The following is a 14933-nucleotide window of genomic DNA, read 5'->3' on the forward strand; positions in this document are numbered from 1 at the left end:
TTTGAGCAACTTTCTCAATGTTGCTTTTCTTGACTCCTAGGCCCACATTGGGCTAACCTATGGACACCACCATGCTAAGAAGGACCCTAAAACACCTTGAAGGCACACATACCCTTTACTTTCAAGAAAAACTCAACTTTGACTCATGACCCTAGGACCTCAACTAGGACCCTAACTAGGACCAATGAGCACATGGCCCTTATTTTATATACAATGGCTTCATTAAGAAGCAAGAACACAATCAAAAGAAAATGGTGGGAGCCCTTTGAAGGGTGCTCCTACACCACTAACGACCCTTGACAAGAGACGCTTGGTTAAACGTACATTAGATAAGACCTCTAATGACGTTATTTTGCTTCAAGAAACCAAGCTGAATTTGGTTAAAGCTCTAAGTTTTTTGCAATTATGTTCGAGATGGGAAGGTTGTTTTCAAGTGCTAGAGGATCAACGGGTGGCTTGGGGATACTTTGGAATCCTCAAGTGGTTAAAATTATTCCTTCAGAGATGTCTAATTACTGGATGGTTTGCAGGGTGGAATTATTGATGGGTGATTTGGAGTTTCCATTAATCAATGTATATGGCCCGATAAAGACAGAGGAAAAGGCGAAGGTTTCGCAAGATCTTTCATTGCATATTCAAATTTTGGGGAACGATAGGGTGGTTATAGCAGAAGATTTCAATGCCATATTAGATTTAGATGAGAAAAATGGAGGCCTAAGGAAATCCAACAGGATTATGGAGGACTTTAGAGATTTTGTGAATTTCAATGAAGTGTCTGATGTGGTGTCAAATAATGGATTATACACCTGGACTAATAGAAGATTGAACTTCTCTAGGATTTCTAAGAGGCTAGACAGGTTCTTTGTAGGACCTAAATGGATGAAGGGTCAATTTATGTTGTCATCAAGAATTCTGCCATATTCAGGCTCTGATCATTTCCCTGTCTAATTGGAATTGGATGTTGGGAAGCCTAGGCAGCAAGGGAGCTTCAAGTTTTAGAGTATGTGGTGGAGGGATAGGCATTTTTTGGACCATTTAAAAAACTGGTGGGAAGAAATTGATATTTTTGTTGGTACTCCCAGTTTTCGTTTTGTGAAGAGACTACATTTTTTAGAAGACAAAATTCAGCAGTGGAATGTGGCATCATTTAAAAACATTTTTGTAGAAAAATTAAGACTAGAGGGGGAATTAACAGCTCTCAACGAGACATTGATGAATGCAGGGATGTCTAATCAGGGATTTGAGAAAGAAAAAGAGCTAAGAGAGAGTCTAGCGGAGGTCCTTAGAAGAGAGGAGATCTATTGGAGAGACAAATATAGGGAGTTGTGGATTATGCTAGGGGAATCTAACACCAATTTCTTTCACTCCTCAATTAAAGAAAAACACTCTCTTAACAAAATAGCAGCAATTAGAGATGATGGAGGCTCATGGTGCTCATCTATGGAGGAGATTGAAAAGGCAGCAGTGCAACACTTCGAAAAGGTGCTTGGCTCTGGCAATAGCATCAATGCTAGAAGAAGTGACTTTTTGTTGGATGTGATTAACAAGGAAGTTTCCAATGAGGATAATGAAGCTTTGATGGTGCCCTTCTCTCTGCAAGAGGTCAAGGAAGCTACCTTCTCATTGCATCTTAATAAGGCACCAGGCCCAGATGGATTCATGGTGGAGGTTTCCTAGAAATGTTGGGAGTTCATGGGGGCAGACATATGGAGGGTTGTGGAAGACTTCAAGAAAAAGAGGAGATTTGTTAGAGAGATCAACAATACCATTATTGTTCTCATTCCCAAAAAGAAGAACTGTGAGACTATGGAAGACTACCGTCCTATTTCTCTCTGTAATTATATCTATAAAATCATTTCGAAGGCTATGGCTATCAAACTGAAGAAAATTTTGCATAAATACATTTCGGAGGAGCAACATGGTTTCACCCCAAGTAGAGAAATATTTGATAGCATTATTTTGGCAGTGGAGACCATCCATTCCATGAACAAGGACAAATTGAGAGGTATGGTGGTCAAGTTAGATGTTAGTAAGGCTTATGACTGTGTGATTTGGAAATTTCTTTTGAGTGTTTTAGAAAGATTTGGTTTCCATAGGAAATGGTTGGAGTGTGTTAGGCATTGTATTTCATCCACTAACTTCTCAGTGCTAGTAAATGGTGTTGTCTGTAGTTTTTTTAATGCTACCAACGGATTGAGACAAGGAGACCCCTTATCCCTATCACTTTTGGTTCTCATGGCAGAAGTCTTGGGGAGGAATATTAGGAGGAAATGCAGGATAGGGCAATGGAAAGGCATTCGAGTTCATAGAAATATGGACCCCATTACTCATTCGCAATTTGCAGATGACACTATCATATTTGGAGAAGCTTCGGAGCAAAAAGTAAAGGAGATCAAAAACACTCTGGAGGAATACACGGAGGTCTTGGGACAATGTATGAATAAGAACAAATCATAGGTGTTTTTCGTCAACACGAATAAAAGGCTACAGATAAAGATTGTGAAGATTTTGGAATTTTAGATTGAGGTCTTCCCAATGAAGTATCTAGGGGTTCTACTCTCCCTGGGAAGTCGTCACAAACTTATGTGGGAGGAAATCGTAAACAAATGTCAAGCCAAATCTTCATTGTGGAAGAACAAATAGCTTTCCCAGGCAAGTAGAATCCAAATGATTAAATCCATCTTATCAGCAGTTCCTATTTATAGCATGTCTTGTTTTTTTACTTTTGGTCAAACTATAGGATCTTTGGATGGTCAGCTTAAAAAATTTCTATGGGAAGGAGCGAAGGATGCCAGGAGAATCCTATTAATTAATTGGGACATGACCTGCTTGTTGAAAGATGAAGGTGGAGCAGGCCTTAGGAAAATGGATTTGTAGGATTTGGCCTTAGGTGCCAAATTGGCATGGAAATTGTACAAATGCCCTCACAAAGCATGGTGCAAAATTATGAGAAGCAAATATTTGGACTTGGAAGAGCTAGAAAGAATCTTCACCCTTGCTAATTTTGAATCTGGTTCGGCAGTCTGAAACTTTATTTGGGAGAGAAGAAGGCTAATTATGGAGCACTTGACATGGAAAATTGGTGATGGTAGGAAAGCTCAGTTTTGGAGAGATTCTTGGAACGAGGAGATAGCATTAATGGATTGCTTTGAGGATCAGGATTGGATACTTCCGGTTAAGGAAAGCATAGGAGAATTAGTGGTGGATTATTTTGCAACCCCTGTGCAGAGGACCGAGAGAGTCAAGTGGAAAGTTGTGGTCCCATGGAATGAGGAGAATAGCAAACGTCTAGTCGATCCCTTGAGTAACAGAATAATTATTTTCTCAGATGAAGCGGATTCGTTGTTGTGGTGTGCAGCCAAATTTGGGAATTATAAAGTAAACCTGGTCTATGCGATCCAAAGAAGGCTTAGGAATCCACATTGGCCTGCCCAGTTATGCTAGAATAAGAGAATATTATCGAAGGTAGGAGCTTTTCTATGGATAGCACTTCATGGCAGAATATTAACTGGAAGCAGACTGAAAGCGATTGGAGTTGCAGGACCGAATATGTGCATAATGTGCAAGAGGGATGAGGAGACTATTGACCATCTTCTTTTTTGGTGTCTGATTGCAATAGAGTGTTGGGATTGGTTATTAAATATGTTGAATTGGCACACGGTGAGAAACAAGAGTCCGTCAGAGTTCTTGTTGACATGGCCAACATTTGGCAAGCAATCGAAATGGGGGGATCTCTGGGTGGTGGGGCCCTCTATGGTTGCATGGCATCTGTGGAAAGAGAGGAACAAGAGAGTGTTCAAGGAGGAAACTTTGCTTGTAGAGCTCATAATTGACCAGTTGAAAAAGGCTACAGAGGAAATTGTCATCAAAAAGCTTCAAAGCAAGCGTATTTGTGTCTATTCAAGTTGGGATAGAGCGATGGAGACTAGATGGAATCTGAAGGAGCAGTTCCCATGCAAAATAATCAATAAAAAAGTTGGCTGGCAGGATGCTCGATGGAGAACCCCTTCCTCGAGATGGGTTAAATTGAACTTTGACGGGGCCAGCAAAGGTAACCCCGGACAAGCAAGATATGGGGCCATTCTGAGGAACGAGTTAGGCAATCTGATGTATGCAAAATTGGGATCTATGGGAAATGCTACTAACAATAAGGCAAAATTATGTACTCTCGAATCAAGGTTGACATTGTGTGTGGAGAGGGGCATGTCCAAGATCATTATTGAGGGAGACTCACAGGTGATTATTAATGGAGTAATGCACTCTAGTTTTGGTAGTTGGAAACTCAGGTCTTGGTTACCGATGATAAAAAGGCTACTAAATATAATCCCAGAATTTCAATTAACTCATGCGTACCGAGAAGGTAACAAAGCTGCAAACTGGTTGGCTAATCATGGGATTAGGATCGATACAGAGATTGTAATAGTTGATGAGACATTGCTCCTTAGTGAATTCATAAATATTCTCAAACATGACAGGTTAGGACTCACCCATGAAGGGATTGGATAGAAGGCATCATATATTGAGCTTAGGTGGATAAGGTAGTACTGGTTGGTGGTTTACGTGGAGTCTTCAACCTCTAGAATACTATGTTTTGATAGTGGTTGTAGGATAAGGGTAGATCTGCAAAAGATTTTGCAGATCGAGGCAGCATCTAGATCAGAGAGAAAGCCAAATTTGACAAAGTGGTTGGTTCGGAGTTGCTACAGAAAGCTCTAGAACAAAAGAGGCTCTATAAATTAGGAGGCAGCATGCTCAAAACAACATGCAGTGGTTTAGGATTGAACGGAGATGGTTGAAGCTTTTGGAATAAAGTGTCTATGTCAGGATAATGAAGAGTTGGAGGAACCTCCGGAGGAGCAAGTGGCTCGATTGTTCGACAAGGCTAATGATAAAGAAAAGGAGACGGTGATTCGGGTTTTGGGGACCGAATTTTGGTGCGATGGTCATGTCCATGATGGTGTGGTGATGGAAAGTTTGTTTGAACCAATATTGCAAGTTTTGGGTCACACCATCTCTGCTAATGGAATCATTAGAAGGATGGTGAGGGAAGAGCTCTCCCAGTCAATGTTGAGTGCGATGGACACTATTAAGGTTGTTCCTGAATCATGATGTATGCTAGGGTATTTCTATATGAATGCTAAGGGAAAAAAGAAGAAAATGAAGAAGGCTTGGAGCTTGTTTAAGGCAGGGATGGTCAAGGAATATAGTATGGACAAATTTGAAGAATTCATGAAAGAGAATGATAGTGTCATGCCTGAGGAGGTAGTAGAGAGAGTGGTAGAAATGGGGAAAGGGATTACTTACCTGTATAATTGAGAGCTGAGATCTCTCCTCCATGTAATGTTTTCTGGAATTAATATAAAGGGTATTGCCCCCTAGGCAGATCTTACCTAAAAAAAAATAGATACTTTATTTAAATTATTGCAACATAATAAAACCATATATGTATCTGTATATGTATATGTATGCATGTATGAATGTATATGTATGTATGTGTGCATATATGTGTGTGTGTGTGTATATGTGTGTGTGTGTGTGTATATGTATGTGTGTGTGTATGTGTGTGTGTGCATGTGTGTGTGTGTACACACACATGCGCGCACACAGACATGACACACACACAGAGACATACATACATACATATACATATACATACATACATGGGATGAGTAAATTATTTTCTAGTTTCGTGTGTTTACCTCATTCATAATTATTAATTTATTTTCTAACATTTGACATTTGAGATCAATGTTAGATTATTATAGCATATCTCCTATCAAATGTGTGTGTGTGTGTGTGTGTGTGTGTATGTATGTGTGTGTGTGTGTGTGTGTGTGTGTGTGTGTGTGTGTGTGTATATGTATATGTATATGTATATGTATGTGTATATGTATATGTGTATTTATGTCTCTGTATGTGTGTGTGTGTGTGTATAGATGTATGTATGTATGTGTGCGTATGTGTGTGCGTGTGTGCATGTGTGCGTGTGTGCATGCATATTAACAAAGATATATGGTTAAAAGAGGATATTTTAATATGAATTGTATACATGATGCAAAAACAGATTTAAGGGCAGAAATAAAAATTAGGGGTCTTATTTAAAATTCTGTGATCTTACTAAGTGAATCCTTTGGTCAACTAGTCTAAGGGACGGGTGTCCATTATCAATGCTCTAACATGTTGAATGACCAACCATTTTTCTTGCTTCCTAGCTTCAACAGTCTTTCATCTATTATCTTCAACTCTTCATATTGAATTTGTATGACATCCACATCCATAAAAAAAAAATCTTTGAAATTTAAAAAAAAACAATTTTTTTAGATAAGAAACCCTTAGTGAACTAAACTCTCTAAGATGATTTCCTTTTGTTTCAAAAATATTATGAATAAATTGTTAAGCCAACTCAAGTGGATTATCTTGTTTCTTCAATCCTCTAATTTTAAGAACAAGAAATTTGAGTTGCCTTTTTGCTTGTATTTTATCATCCCTTTGTGCCCAAGTTGTATCCACATATTCGAGCTTGGAGGTAAGGTCCTTTTGGTTCACAAGGTTTGCGGAAATATCTGCCTCAAGGTTTCAAGTCTTATTTCATATTTTAAAAATCTATTATGAGTAGTTGCTGTGCTACAATAGTATTTGCTTGACTTTCGTTTTTTTGGTTGGTCAATTGTTTTTAGATAGGCATCCCATCATTTTGAGAGAGATTATTTCAAGTAGTTCAAAAATTTTGGAACAGAATTTCGAGTTCAGGCTGTGCAACCTATTTGATAAATCATTAACATATTTATTTTCATTAGAAACAACAATATATAGAGCTTGAAGTTTTTCTAACGTGTAATAGCTCTAGAAAGCTGCTACTTTTTTTCACCAGGTGAGCTCACAGTATCTAGGTTCCTTCCTAGAGTGGCCACCCTAGCAGCTTTCTTCATTCGGTACGTTTCACCATAGGGTACATGCAAACAGTTTGACGAACTGTACGTAACAAATTGATTTAAAATACCTTAAAACAAAGGTATAGATGCTTGTGACCTGTATGATGGTTTTATTTCTGGAGGAGGCCTGCTCCTCTCAAAACCCACAATCTGTTCCCACAATCAAATTTGGTCCCTGATGGGAACCCTTTTCCTACATGCAAGTCCTTTAGCCTCCCCAAATCTGCTCAGCAGTTGCAACTTCTTTGTTGCAAATGATGCTAGCGTCTAGGATACATGGGCATGCCATATCTAGTCGCATTACAATTTTCCATATAAAGGAGTTGTTTCCATAAAAATGTGATCTAATATCCTCAGATGTCATATCCATTTACTTCAAGCATCCCTCTCCCAATGGTCTTTCTCATTCTCTACCTCTTCCAGATTTCATTGCAGAAACGTGCGGGCTTCCTGAGAAACAGTTCAATGTCGTGACACCATTATGGTATCATACAAAAGGGCTTCAAAAAATACTCCATCAGTATATATAGGCAGTGATGCACAATGCAAACTAGTCATTTGATTTATGAAGTCAACATTATGGTCTCGATCTTCAAACACTCAGGATAAACAGATTTTGAAAACTTCTGATAAAATCCGATCCATTCTTTATCCCTGCAGGTCTCACACATTTAACCTTCTTATAGAGCAACAAATTGCTTCACTTAGCGTCATCAATAATCTCCGCATCACCAATAATCTCCGCAAGAACATTGTCCTTGTTCGAAATGATGGAACCGGTTCCCATCCCTCACAACAATTTGTCTTGCTAGAATCTTGGAGATAAATTTGGTTGCAGTGTGGCACTCAACACATACTCGAAGGTTCTTGACAACTCTAATAGTTGTTCCAGGTGGTGTGTTTAACAATCCAAATGCAATTGCCAACTTCTCACTGTGGTGGCAAAGGAATAACTCTTTTTCCTCCTCCTCCACATCATTAAGTACATGTTTTGAATCTGGAAAATACCCTGCCAACTTCATCCTCCAGGATAATTTCTCCAACTCTTCATATATCTCCTGTGTCTGTGGGTGTGATCTATCTCCTACAGAAAAAACGTGAATCATTTTATGATCTTCAATCCAACTACATCCAGGTACCTTTTTAACTTCTCTATCTTGCATCAATTTCCTTACCATATGAACCTCAACCCACCTGCCCACATCTGCATAAATGTTTGAAAGAAGAACATATGTTGCAGCATTTTTAGGATCCAGCTCAAAAAGAAGAGTGGCTGTAAATACCCCTAACCTTATTTTATTATGTGATCTACAGGCACCTAGCAAACATGCCCACACAACCACCACAGGTATAATCGGCATTTTTATGATAAATTTTAGAGTTTCCTCAAGATAACCAGCACGGCCAAGAAGGTCGGCCATGCACACATAATGATCAATTGTAGGCATAATGCAATAAGAATCACTCATGCCAATGAAGTATTTACAACCCTCATCCACTAGACCTGCATGGCTGCATGCATATAATACGCAAGCAAAGCTTACATGATTAGGGCATGTTCCAGAATTTTTCATCAGTTCAAAGACTTCAAGAGAATCTTTGCACAGGCCATTTTGTGCATATCCCGCAACCATGGCATTCCACGAGATGACATCTTTTTGAGAAAATTTGTCAAACAGTTCACGTGCCTTGTGAATACTCCCACATTTTGCATACATGTCTATTAGGGCATTTGCAATAATGACATGTGACCAAAATCCGCTTTCAATTACACTTCGATGGATGTCCATACCGTGTTCTAAAGATCCGAGTTTTGCACATGCTGGAAGGATGCTGGCAAAGGTTGTGGATGCTGGCTTTACACCTGCCAATTGCATTTGCTTAAAAGTTTCCACGGCCTTTTCAACCAACCCATTTTGTGCATATCCTGCAATCAGTGCAGTCCATGAGACCACATCTCTTTGAGGCATTTTCTCAAACATCTTATGTGCCTTGTGTATACTTCCACATTTGGCATACATGTCTATCAGTGCATTCATAACTACGACATTTGACAACAATCCACTTTCAATTATGATTTGATGGATGTGCATACCTAGTTCTAAACCTCCCATTGTGGCACAGGCTGGGAGGATGCTGGCAAATGTTGTGGGGTTTGGCTTGAGACCTGCCAATTGCATTTGTGTGAATGCCTCCAAAGCCTTTTCAACAAATCCATTTTGTGCATATCCTGCAACCATGGCGTTCCACGAGACGACATCTGGTCGAGGCATTTCTTTAAAAAGTCTTAAGGCCTGGTCAAGAACACAATTTTGTGCATATCCTGCGATCATTGCAGTCCAGGAGACCACATCTCTGTGCATCATTTTGTCAAACAGTTCACGTGCCTTATGTAGGCTCGCACATTTTGCGTACATGTCTATCAGAGCATTTGCAACTTGGACACTAGATAACAATCCACTTTTGATTATGCTTTGATGAATTACCATACCCTGTTCTAAATCTGCCCATTTGGAACATGCTGAGAGGATGCTGACAAAGGTTGTAGAGTTCGGCTTTAAACCTGCCAATTGCATTTGCTTAAAAGCATCCAAGGCCTTTTCAAAGAACCCATTTTGTGCATAACCTGCAACTATGGCACTCCAAGAGATAACGTCAGGTTCAGGCATTTCTTTGAAAAGCCTTAAAGCCTCGTTAATAACACCATTTTGTGCATATCCTGAAATCATCGCATTCCATGAGACCACATTTTTCTCAGGCATTTTATCAAACACCTCGCGTGCCCTGTGTATGCTCCCACATTTTGCATACATGTCTACCAGTGCATTCTCAACTACTAAATCGGGCACAATCCCCCTTTCCATTATGCTTCGATGGATATCCAGACCCTGATCCAAAGCTCCTATTTTGGCACAGGCTGGGAGTATGCTTGCAAAGGCGAACTGATCAGGTTGGACATCTGTTCTCTGCATTTGATGAAACAGTGCCAATGCCTCGTGAGGAAACCCATGTCTTCGGTAAGCTGCAAGGATGGCATTCCATGAGAATCCGTCTCGTTCTTTCATATCGTCAAAAACTTTACGAGCATCCACCAATTCCCCGCACTTCACATACATGTTGACAAGGTTATTCTGGAAAAACGTGCGTTTAGCAAATACAAATCCCCTGCAGCTGATTAGAGAGCGGATTTGTGGATTGATGGTAATGTGGGTGTGCGATAATTGAAGATATTTAAAACAGTGTACGGAGGAGTTGCGTGTAGTAAGCAGAATGGGTGCCTGTAGCACCTCTATCAACAAACGCTCTCTATATAACGTTGAGAAATTGAGATTGGCAGTGAATGTCATTGACATTGTATAATTATAGTTACAGCGCTGGAAATGAGCATAACAACCATTCAACAGAGCCGCCACCATTGTTGTTTATAAATGGTTTATAGAAATATGCATTGTGATTCAATGCACTACTACCAAATGGCATGACTAGAGTCACAATGTTGTTCAGTCTGCTTTAACTAAAACTTATAGTTGGCAATTCGCTGCTGAAGAAGCAAATAGCTCCCAGTGCCTCCTGGCATTAATGCTCTAGAACTATCAACAGTTTTACTGTTCGAAGACAAAAACTATGTTACAGGGAGAGGATCTAGTAGTTGTGCACCCTAACTTATAGTTTTTCAAAATCTTATGTGAGAATTTCAAATCATTCCCATTTTTTTATATAGCTCACTTGACAAGTCTCCTTATAACTAATGTTTCAAGGCCACTTCATCAAGTATGGTTCCACATCAACATGTTTTTTGTCAAGGTGTCCAAAACAGCCCAAAAAACAAAGTGAGACCAATAATTGTACAAAAGATGCCCCTATACTTGTGTAGTTGATGTGGCATCACATGATTGGTTGTTTTTTACAACTAATGGTACATTTCATAGCAATAACAACTTTAACTCGCAACTATTGGTACAATGTATTGTAATTATTAATACATAAACACACAAAAATTGATATTTATGTTTCAAGCAATAGTTTTTATTTGTACTATTATTGGAGCAAAAAGTATCAACAATCCTCACAACTATTCATACATGCTCAACTACTGGTGCTCTTGCCCTATTGCATGAGGTTTTCATTTAAACCTATCACACGTTTGTAACCAATCTTCCATCTGCTACATAGGGCCAGAAAAAAATAGGCTAGAAAACTGCAAATCTTTATAATGGCCCAACCAACACACTTTAATTGTTGACTATTTAGAGTAGCAATGTTTATGCATCACCAAAAGGGTGACAGTTTTTTGAATTTAATAATTAAATTAAAAATTAGAGTACAATTATTTTTTGATTTTTAATTTAATTATTAAAATTTCAAACTATCTTATCACAGGTCCTTTTGGTGCCTACATAGACAATTCGACCTAGAGTGGCCAGGTTGGTGGGGCCCACATGACCCGTCCTTGCCGTTCCTTATAATTTTTCCTTTCTAATTTCGAGGTTTTCTGTTACCATAATCTTTTTCTTTTTCTTTTTTTGGTTCTCGTAGTTTGTTTGTTTTTTATATTGCATATAAGGAGAAAAGACTATTACAAAAGCATGTATCGTTTTTCTACATGGATCGCAGGTCCAATCTTCGCAAGTCTAGAAGATTACTGTGAACTATAAACAGAGATGTACAGAGTTATACATATGCTACTATAAAGCATAATTTCAAAAATGTACACAATGCTCATATTTGTCGAACTGACATGCTATGTCCAGATCACAGCAGCGTCTGCTCCTAAACCACTTCCACCCAAGTAGTCCACCCCAGGGGACTCTCCATCCACACAGCTTACTTGCCTTCGAGTACTTGTGAGAGCATCTGAATCTGGTCTTTAACTAGGTCTCTGATTTTGGCAACCTCTAGTCCAAGGTTCTCCATTGCTAGGTCAAGGTCTTGCTTTCCTCTTGTTGCATGTCTCCATTTGAATCCATTCTCCATCTCATGAAGGTACATCTTTGCATTTTCATCCTTAAAGAACCTAAGGAACTTATGCTTCTCAATATTCATTGTCACGGAGACTTGCAAAATAATGTTGTGAAGGGTGAGTCCACGAAAAGACTAAGTAAGAGCCCTACCTATGCCTTGAAATTTATCTTCATTTCTGATTTTCCATATATACCGTAAAGTTTCAATGGAAAAAATATGCCAAAATAGATTAGTGTCTTTTTTCAGACCCTTAATATATCCAATTAGAACATCAAACACAGTTAATTGGTTAGGAATAAAGATACCGAATAACAACCATATTTCTCTAGCAATACTACATTCAAAGAAAATGTGTCTAACCGATTCAGGAACCCTACAAACATTGCAAATATCACAATTATTATGGTCTTTTCTGAAAGGCAGCCTGTTGATAATCAAAAGCCATTTAAAACATTTTTCTTTGGGTGCAACAAGACTACTCCGTAATCCTGAAAAACACCTTCTGCCACTATTTTATTGAAAAATCTGCAAGCCATAACTTGTTCATATATAATATAATGGATTCAGCATATGTTAGAGTCTTATAAATATTGATAGCTTTGATATTAGACACAGGTATAGTATTATTCCATAAAAAATCATTACAATTATCATTAGTAATCTTGCACTTTTTGGGCAACTCAAGGTTACCACAAGCTTTTTTCATCATGTTATAGGTCCGCTTGTGGGAATCTTGCAAATCAAATCTACCTTTGAGGATATCCCAACTAAGAATCATGTCATCCTCAATAATGTCTATAAAGCAGCAAATACCTTTTGTGGCCCAGGCTTTAGCAGAGCACCCTTGCGTAAGAGCAAGAGGTCTAGAGGAGTGAAAGAGGTTCCACCAAATGGATCTACCCCCATGGATGAACTCATTGTTGCTGACCCTAGTATTGTTGATGAAGGGCCTAATACTTTCCTAGGCCTTCCAAATAGACTTAAAGACACTCGAGCCCTACATTGAGATTGCAAAGTCTCCAGCCACTAGGTCACAAAAAGGTAGGGATTTCCAAGATTTGGCCTTTTTCGGTACAGCCCTCAGGATGTTATTTCTTACCAAAATTTTCCAAGGTTCATTGCCATCAAATGCCTGGAAGATCCATTTTTCCGCAAGAGTAGTCCCTTGGATTCTCAAATCCTTTAACCCTAGTCCTCCCAGACTCTTTTCCTTGTGACACCATTCCCATCTAACAGAATGCATCTTTTTATTTCCTTTCCCATCGGACCAAAGGAAATTCTTGATGGTTTTTTGAATTTCTAGGATTTGGTAGTTGGAGAACATCCACACCGAGGAGTAATATATGTTATAAGAAGATAAAAAAATTTAACACACCTGCACTCTTCTAGTGAGCGAGAGATACCTATTATTTCACTTATTGAGCTTTTTGTCAATCTTGCTTCTGACCCATAACCACATTTCCTTGAGAGATGGTGAGATGGCAAAGGGAATTCCCAGATATCTGACTATCCTATTTGGGCTCCCCCATTGGACCCCAAACTGTTGTAACCACTCTGGAGGCTGATCCTCCCAACCAAGCATGGTAGATTTGACCTGAGAAACTTTAGCTCTTGAGATCTCCCCTTAAAACCTAATTTTGCCCTCCAAGGCCTCCATATTTGGTTTACTAAGTTTTATAAAGAGTGTCGTGTCATCAGCAAATTGAGCATTAATTAGCTCATCACCATTTGGAATTTTGACACCTTGTACTTTAGGGGAGCTGGTAAGGTCCCTTAGGATGTAGTACAGGGCATCAGAGGAAATAACGAAGAGAGCAGGGGCTAGAGGGCAACCCTGTCTAATAGACCTACTAAGAGTGATATTCTATGAAAGGGAACCATTAAATTCCACCTGGGCCAATGCATCTTTGAGGAGAATCATCGCCCATTTGCAAAACTCTGCTGGAAAGCCAAATGCTTCTAAGATCATTAGAATGAACCCCCATTCCACCCTATCATATGCATTCTAGAAGTCTAGGAGGAACATGGCCGCATTCTGCCCTGATATCTTTACCCACTCCATGGCCTCCCAGCTGGTGATTAAATTTTCAAGGATGTATCTTCCCTTGATGAACCTTGTTTACGTGGGACAAATGAACTTAGGCAGTAAAGTCTCTATCCTGGTAGCAAGAGCTTTAGCCAGTATTTTATAGGAGACATTGAGAAGCGTTATTGGTCTCTATTTTTTAATAAGAGACTTGTCTCCTTCTTTGGGTAGCAACTTAATAATCCCTTTGTTAATTCATTCACCTAGGGAACCAGTCTCAAAGGCCTCTGATTATAGATCATGAAGGTCTTGACAAACCCATTCCTCATTAGCTTTGTAAAATTCAACAGGCAAACCATCTGGGCCTAGGGTTTTGTCATTGTTCAGACTTTTAATAGCAACTTTTAGCTCTTCCATTGAGATGGGACCCCCCAACGCTTGAGCATCCTCTACAGTAATCTTAGAGGGGATAATCATCCTGCACTTTTCTCTAGCATCTTGAGAGTTAATGGAGTCTTCTGAGGTGAAGAGGCCTTTGTAGTACAGATAAAAGGCCTCCTTAATATCATCAAGTTCCACAACTTCTTTGTTATCTATCCAAATCCTATCAATTTTCTCTCTACACTACTTTTGTTTCAACATATTGAAGAAGAATTTAGATCTTTTGTCACCGAATTGCATCCAATGGGCTCGAGCCCTGATCATGGCCCCTCTAATCTTAGATTGTTGGTGTTTCCTGAGATTGTCCCTTGCTAGGGCTACTTTGTGTGACAGTTCTATCTTGCAAGGACTATCTTGGATCTCTGCCTCGCATAGGTGAAGTTTATCAGATAGTTTTCTCTCCTTCCACCTATAGTCTTTAGCTTTCTTCTGCCCTATAGTTTGCAAAAGCACCCACCAACTATTGACTTTTTGATTCCATCTGCTTATGTTAGAACTCAAATCTTTATTGCCTTTGTTGAATAGTCTAAAATTTTTTAGTGCGCTCAAAACATCCGGGTCCTTTAGTAAAT

At 39.1% G+C, this 14933-nt stretch overlaps 2 protein-coding genes across 2 annotated transcripts; one reads left to right on the top strand and one right to left on the bottom strand.

The window, feature by feature from the left end:
• The first annotated feature begins 414 nt into the window (after positions 1-414).
• On the top strand, positions 415-1677 carry LOC131071075 (uncharacterized). The gene is made up of 2 exons (XM_058006775.2): positions 415-857; positions 1083-1677. Exons 1-2 carry the CDS (start codon positions 415-417, stop codon positions 1675-1677), a joined length of 1038 nt encoding a protein of 345 aa, XP_057862758.2.
• A 5068-nt stretch (positions 1678-6745) lies between these two features.
• LOC131071098 (putative pentatricopeptide repeat-containing protein At3g49142) lies at positions 6746-10591 on the bottom strand. The gene is made up of 2 exons (XM_058006798.2): positions 9028-10591; positions 6746-8859 (listed from the first exon to the last, which is right to left on the bottom strand). Exons 1-2 carry the CDS (start codon positions 10346-10348, stop codon positions 7661-7663), a joined length of 2520 nt encoding a protein of 839 aa, XP_057862781.2. The 5' UTR covers positions 10349-10591; the 3' UTR covers positions 6746-7660.
• Between the last annotated feature and the right edge of the window lie 4342 nt (positions 10592-14933).

This window comes from Cryptomeria japonica, chromosome 11, assembly GCF_030272615.1.
Source record: "Cryptomeria japonica chromosome 11, Sugi_1.0, whole genome shotgun sequence".
Taxonomy (NCBI): Eukaryota; Viridiplantae; Streptophyta; class Pinopsida; order Cupressales; family Cupressaceae; genus Cryptomeria; species Cryptomeria japonica.

Bases quoted from the DNA above. Each gene is read 5' to 3' on its own strand.
- LOC131071075 (XM_058006775.2), top strand. From the start codon at position 415: ATGGGAAGGTTGTTTTCAAGTGCTAGAGGATCAACGGGTGGCTTGGGG. The intron at 858-1,082 runs GTTCTTTGTAGG...TGGTACTCCCAG, and splicing joins ATTTCTAAGAGGCTAGACAG to TTTTCGTTTTGTGAAGAGAC.
- LOC131071098 (XM_058006798.2), bottom strand. From the start codon at position 10,348: ATGGTGGCGGCTCTGTTGAATGGTTGTTATGCTCATTTCCAGCGCTGT. The intron at 8,860-9,027 runs GTATGCACATCC...CACTGATTGCAG, and splicing joins AATGGGAGGTTTAGAACTAG to GATATGCACAAAATGGGTTG.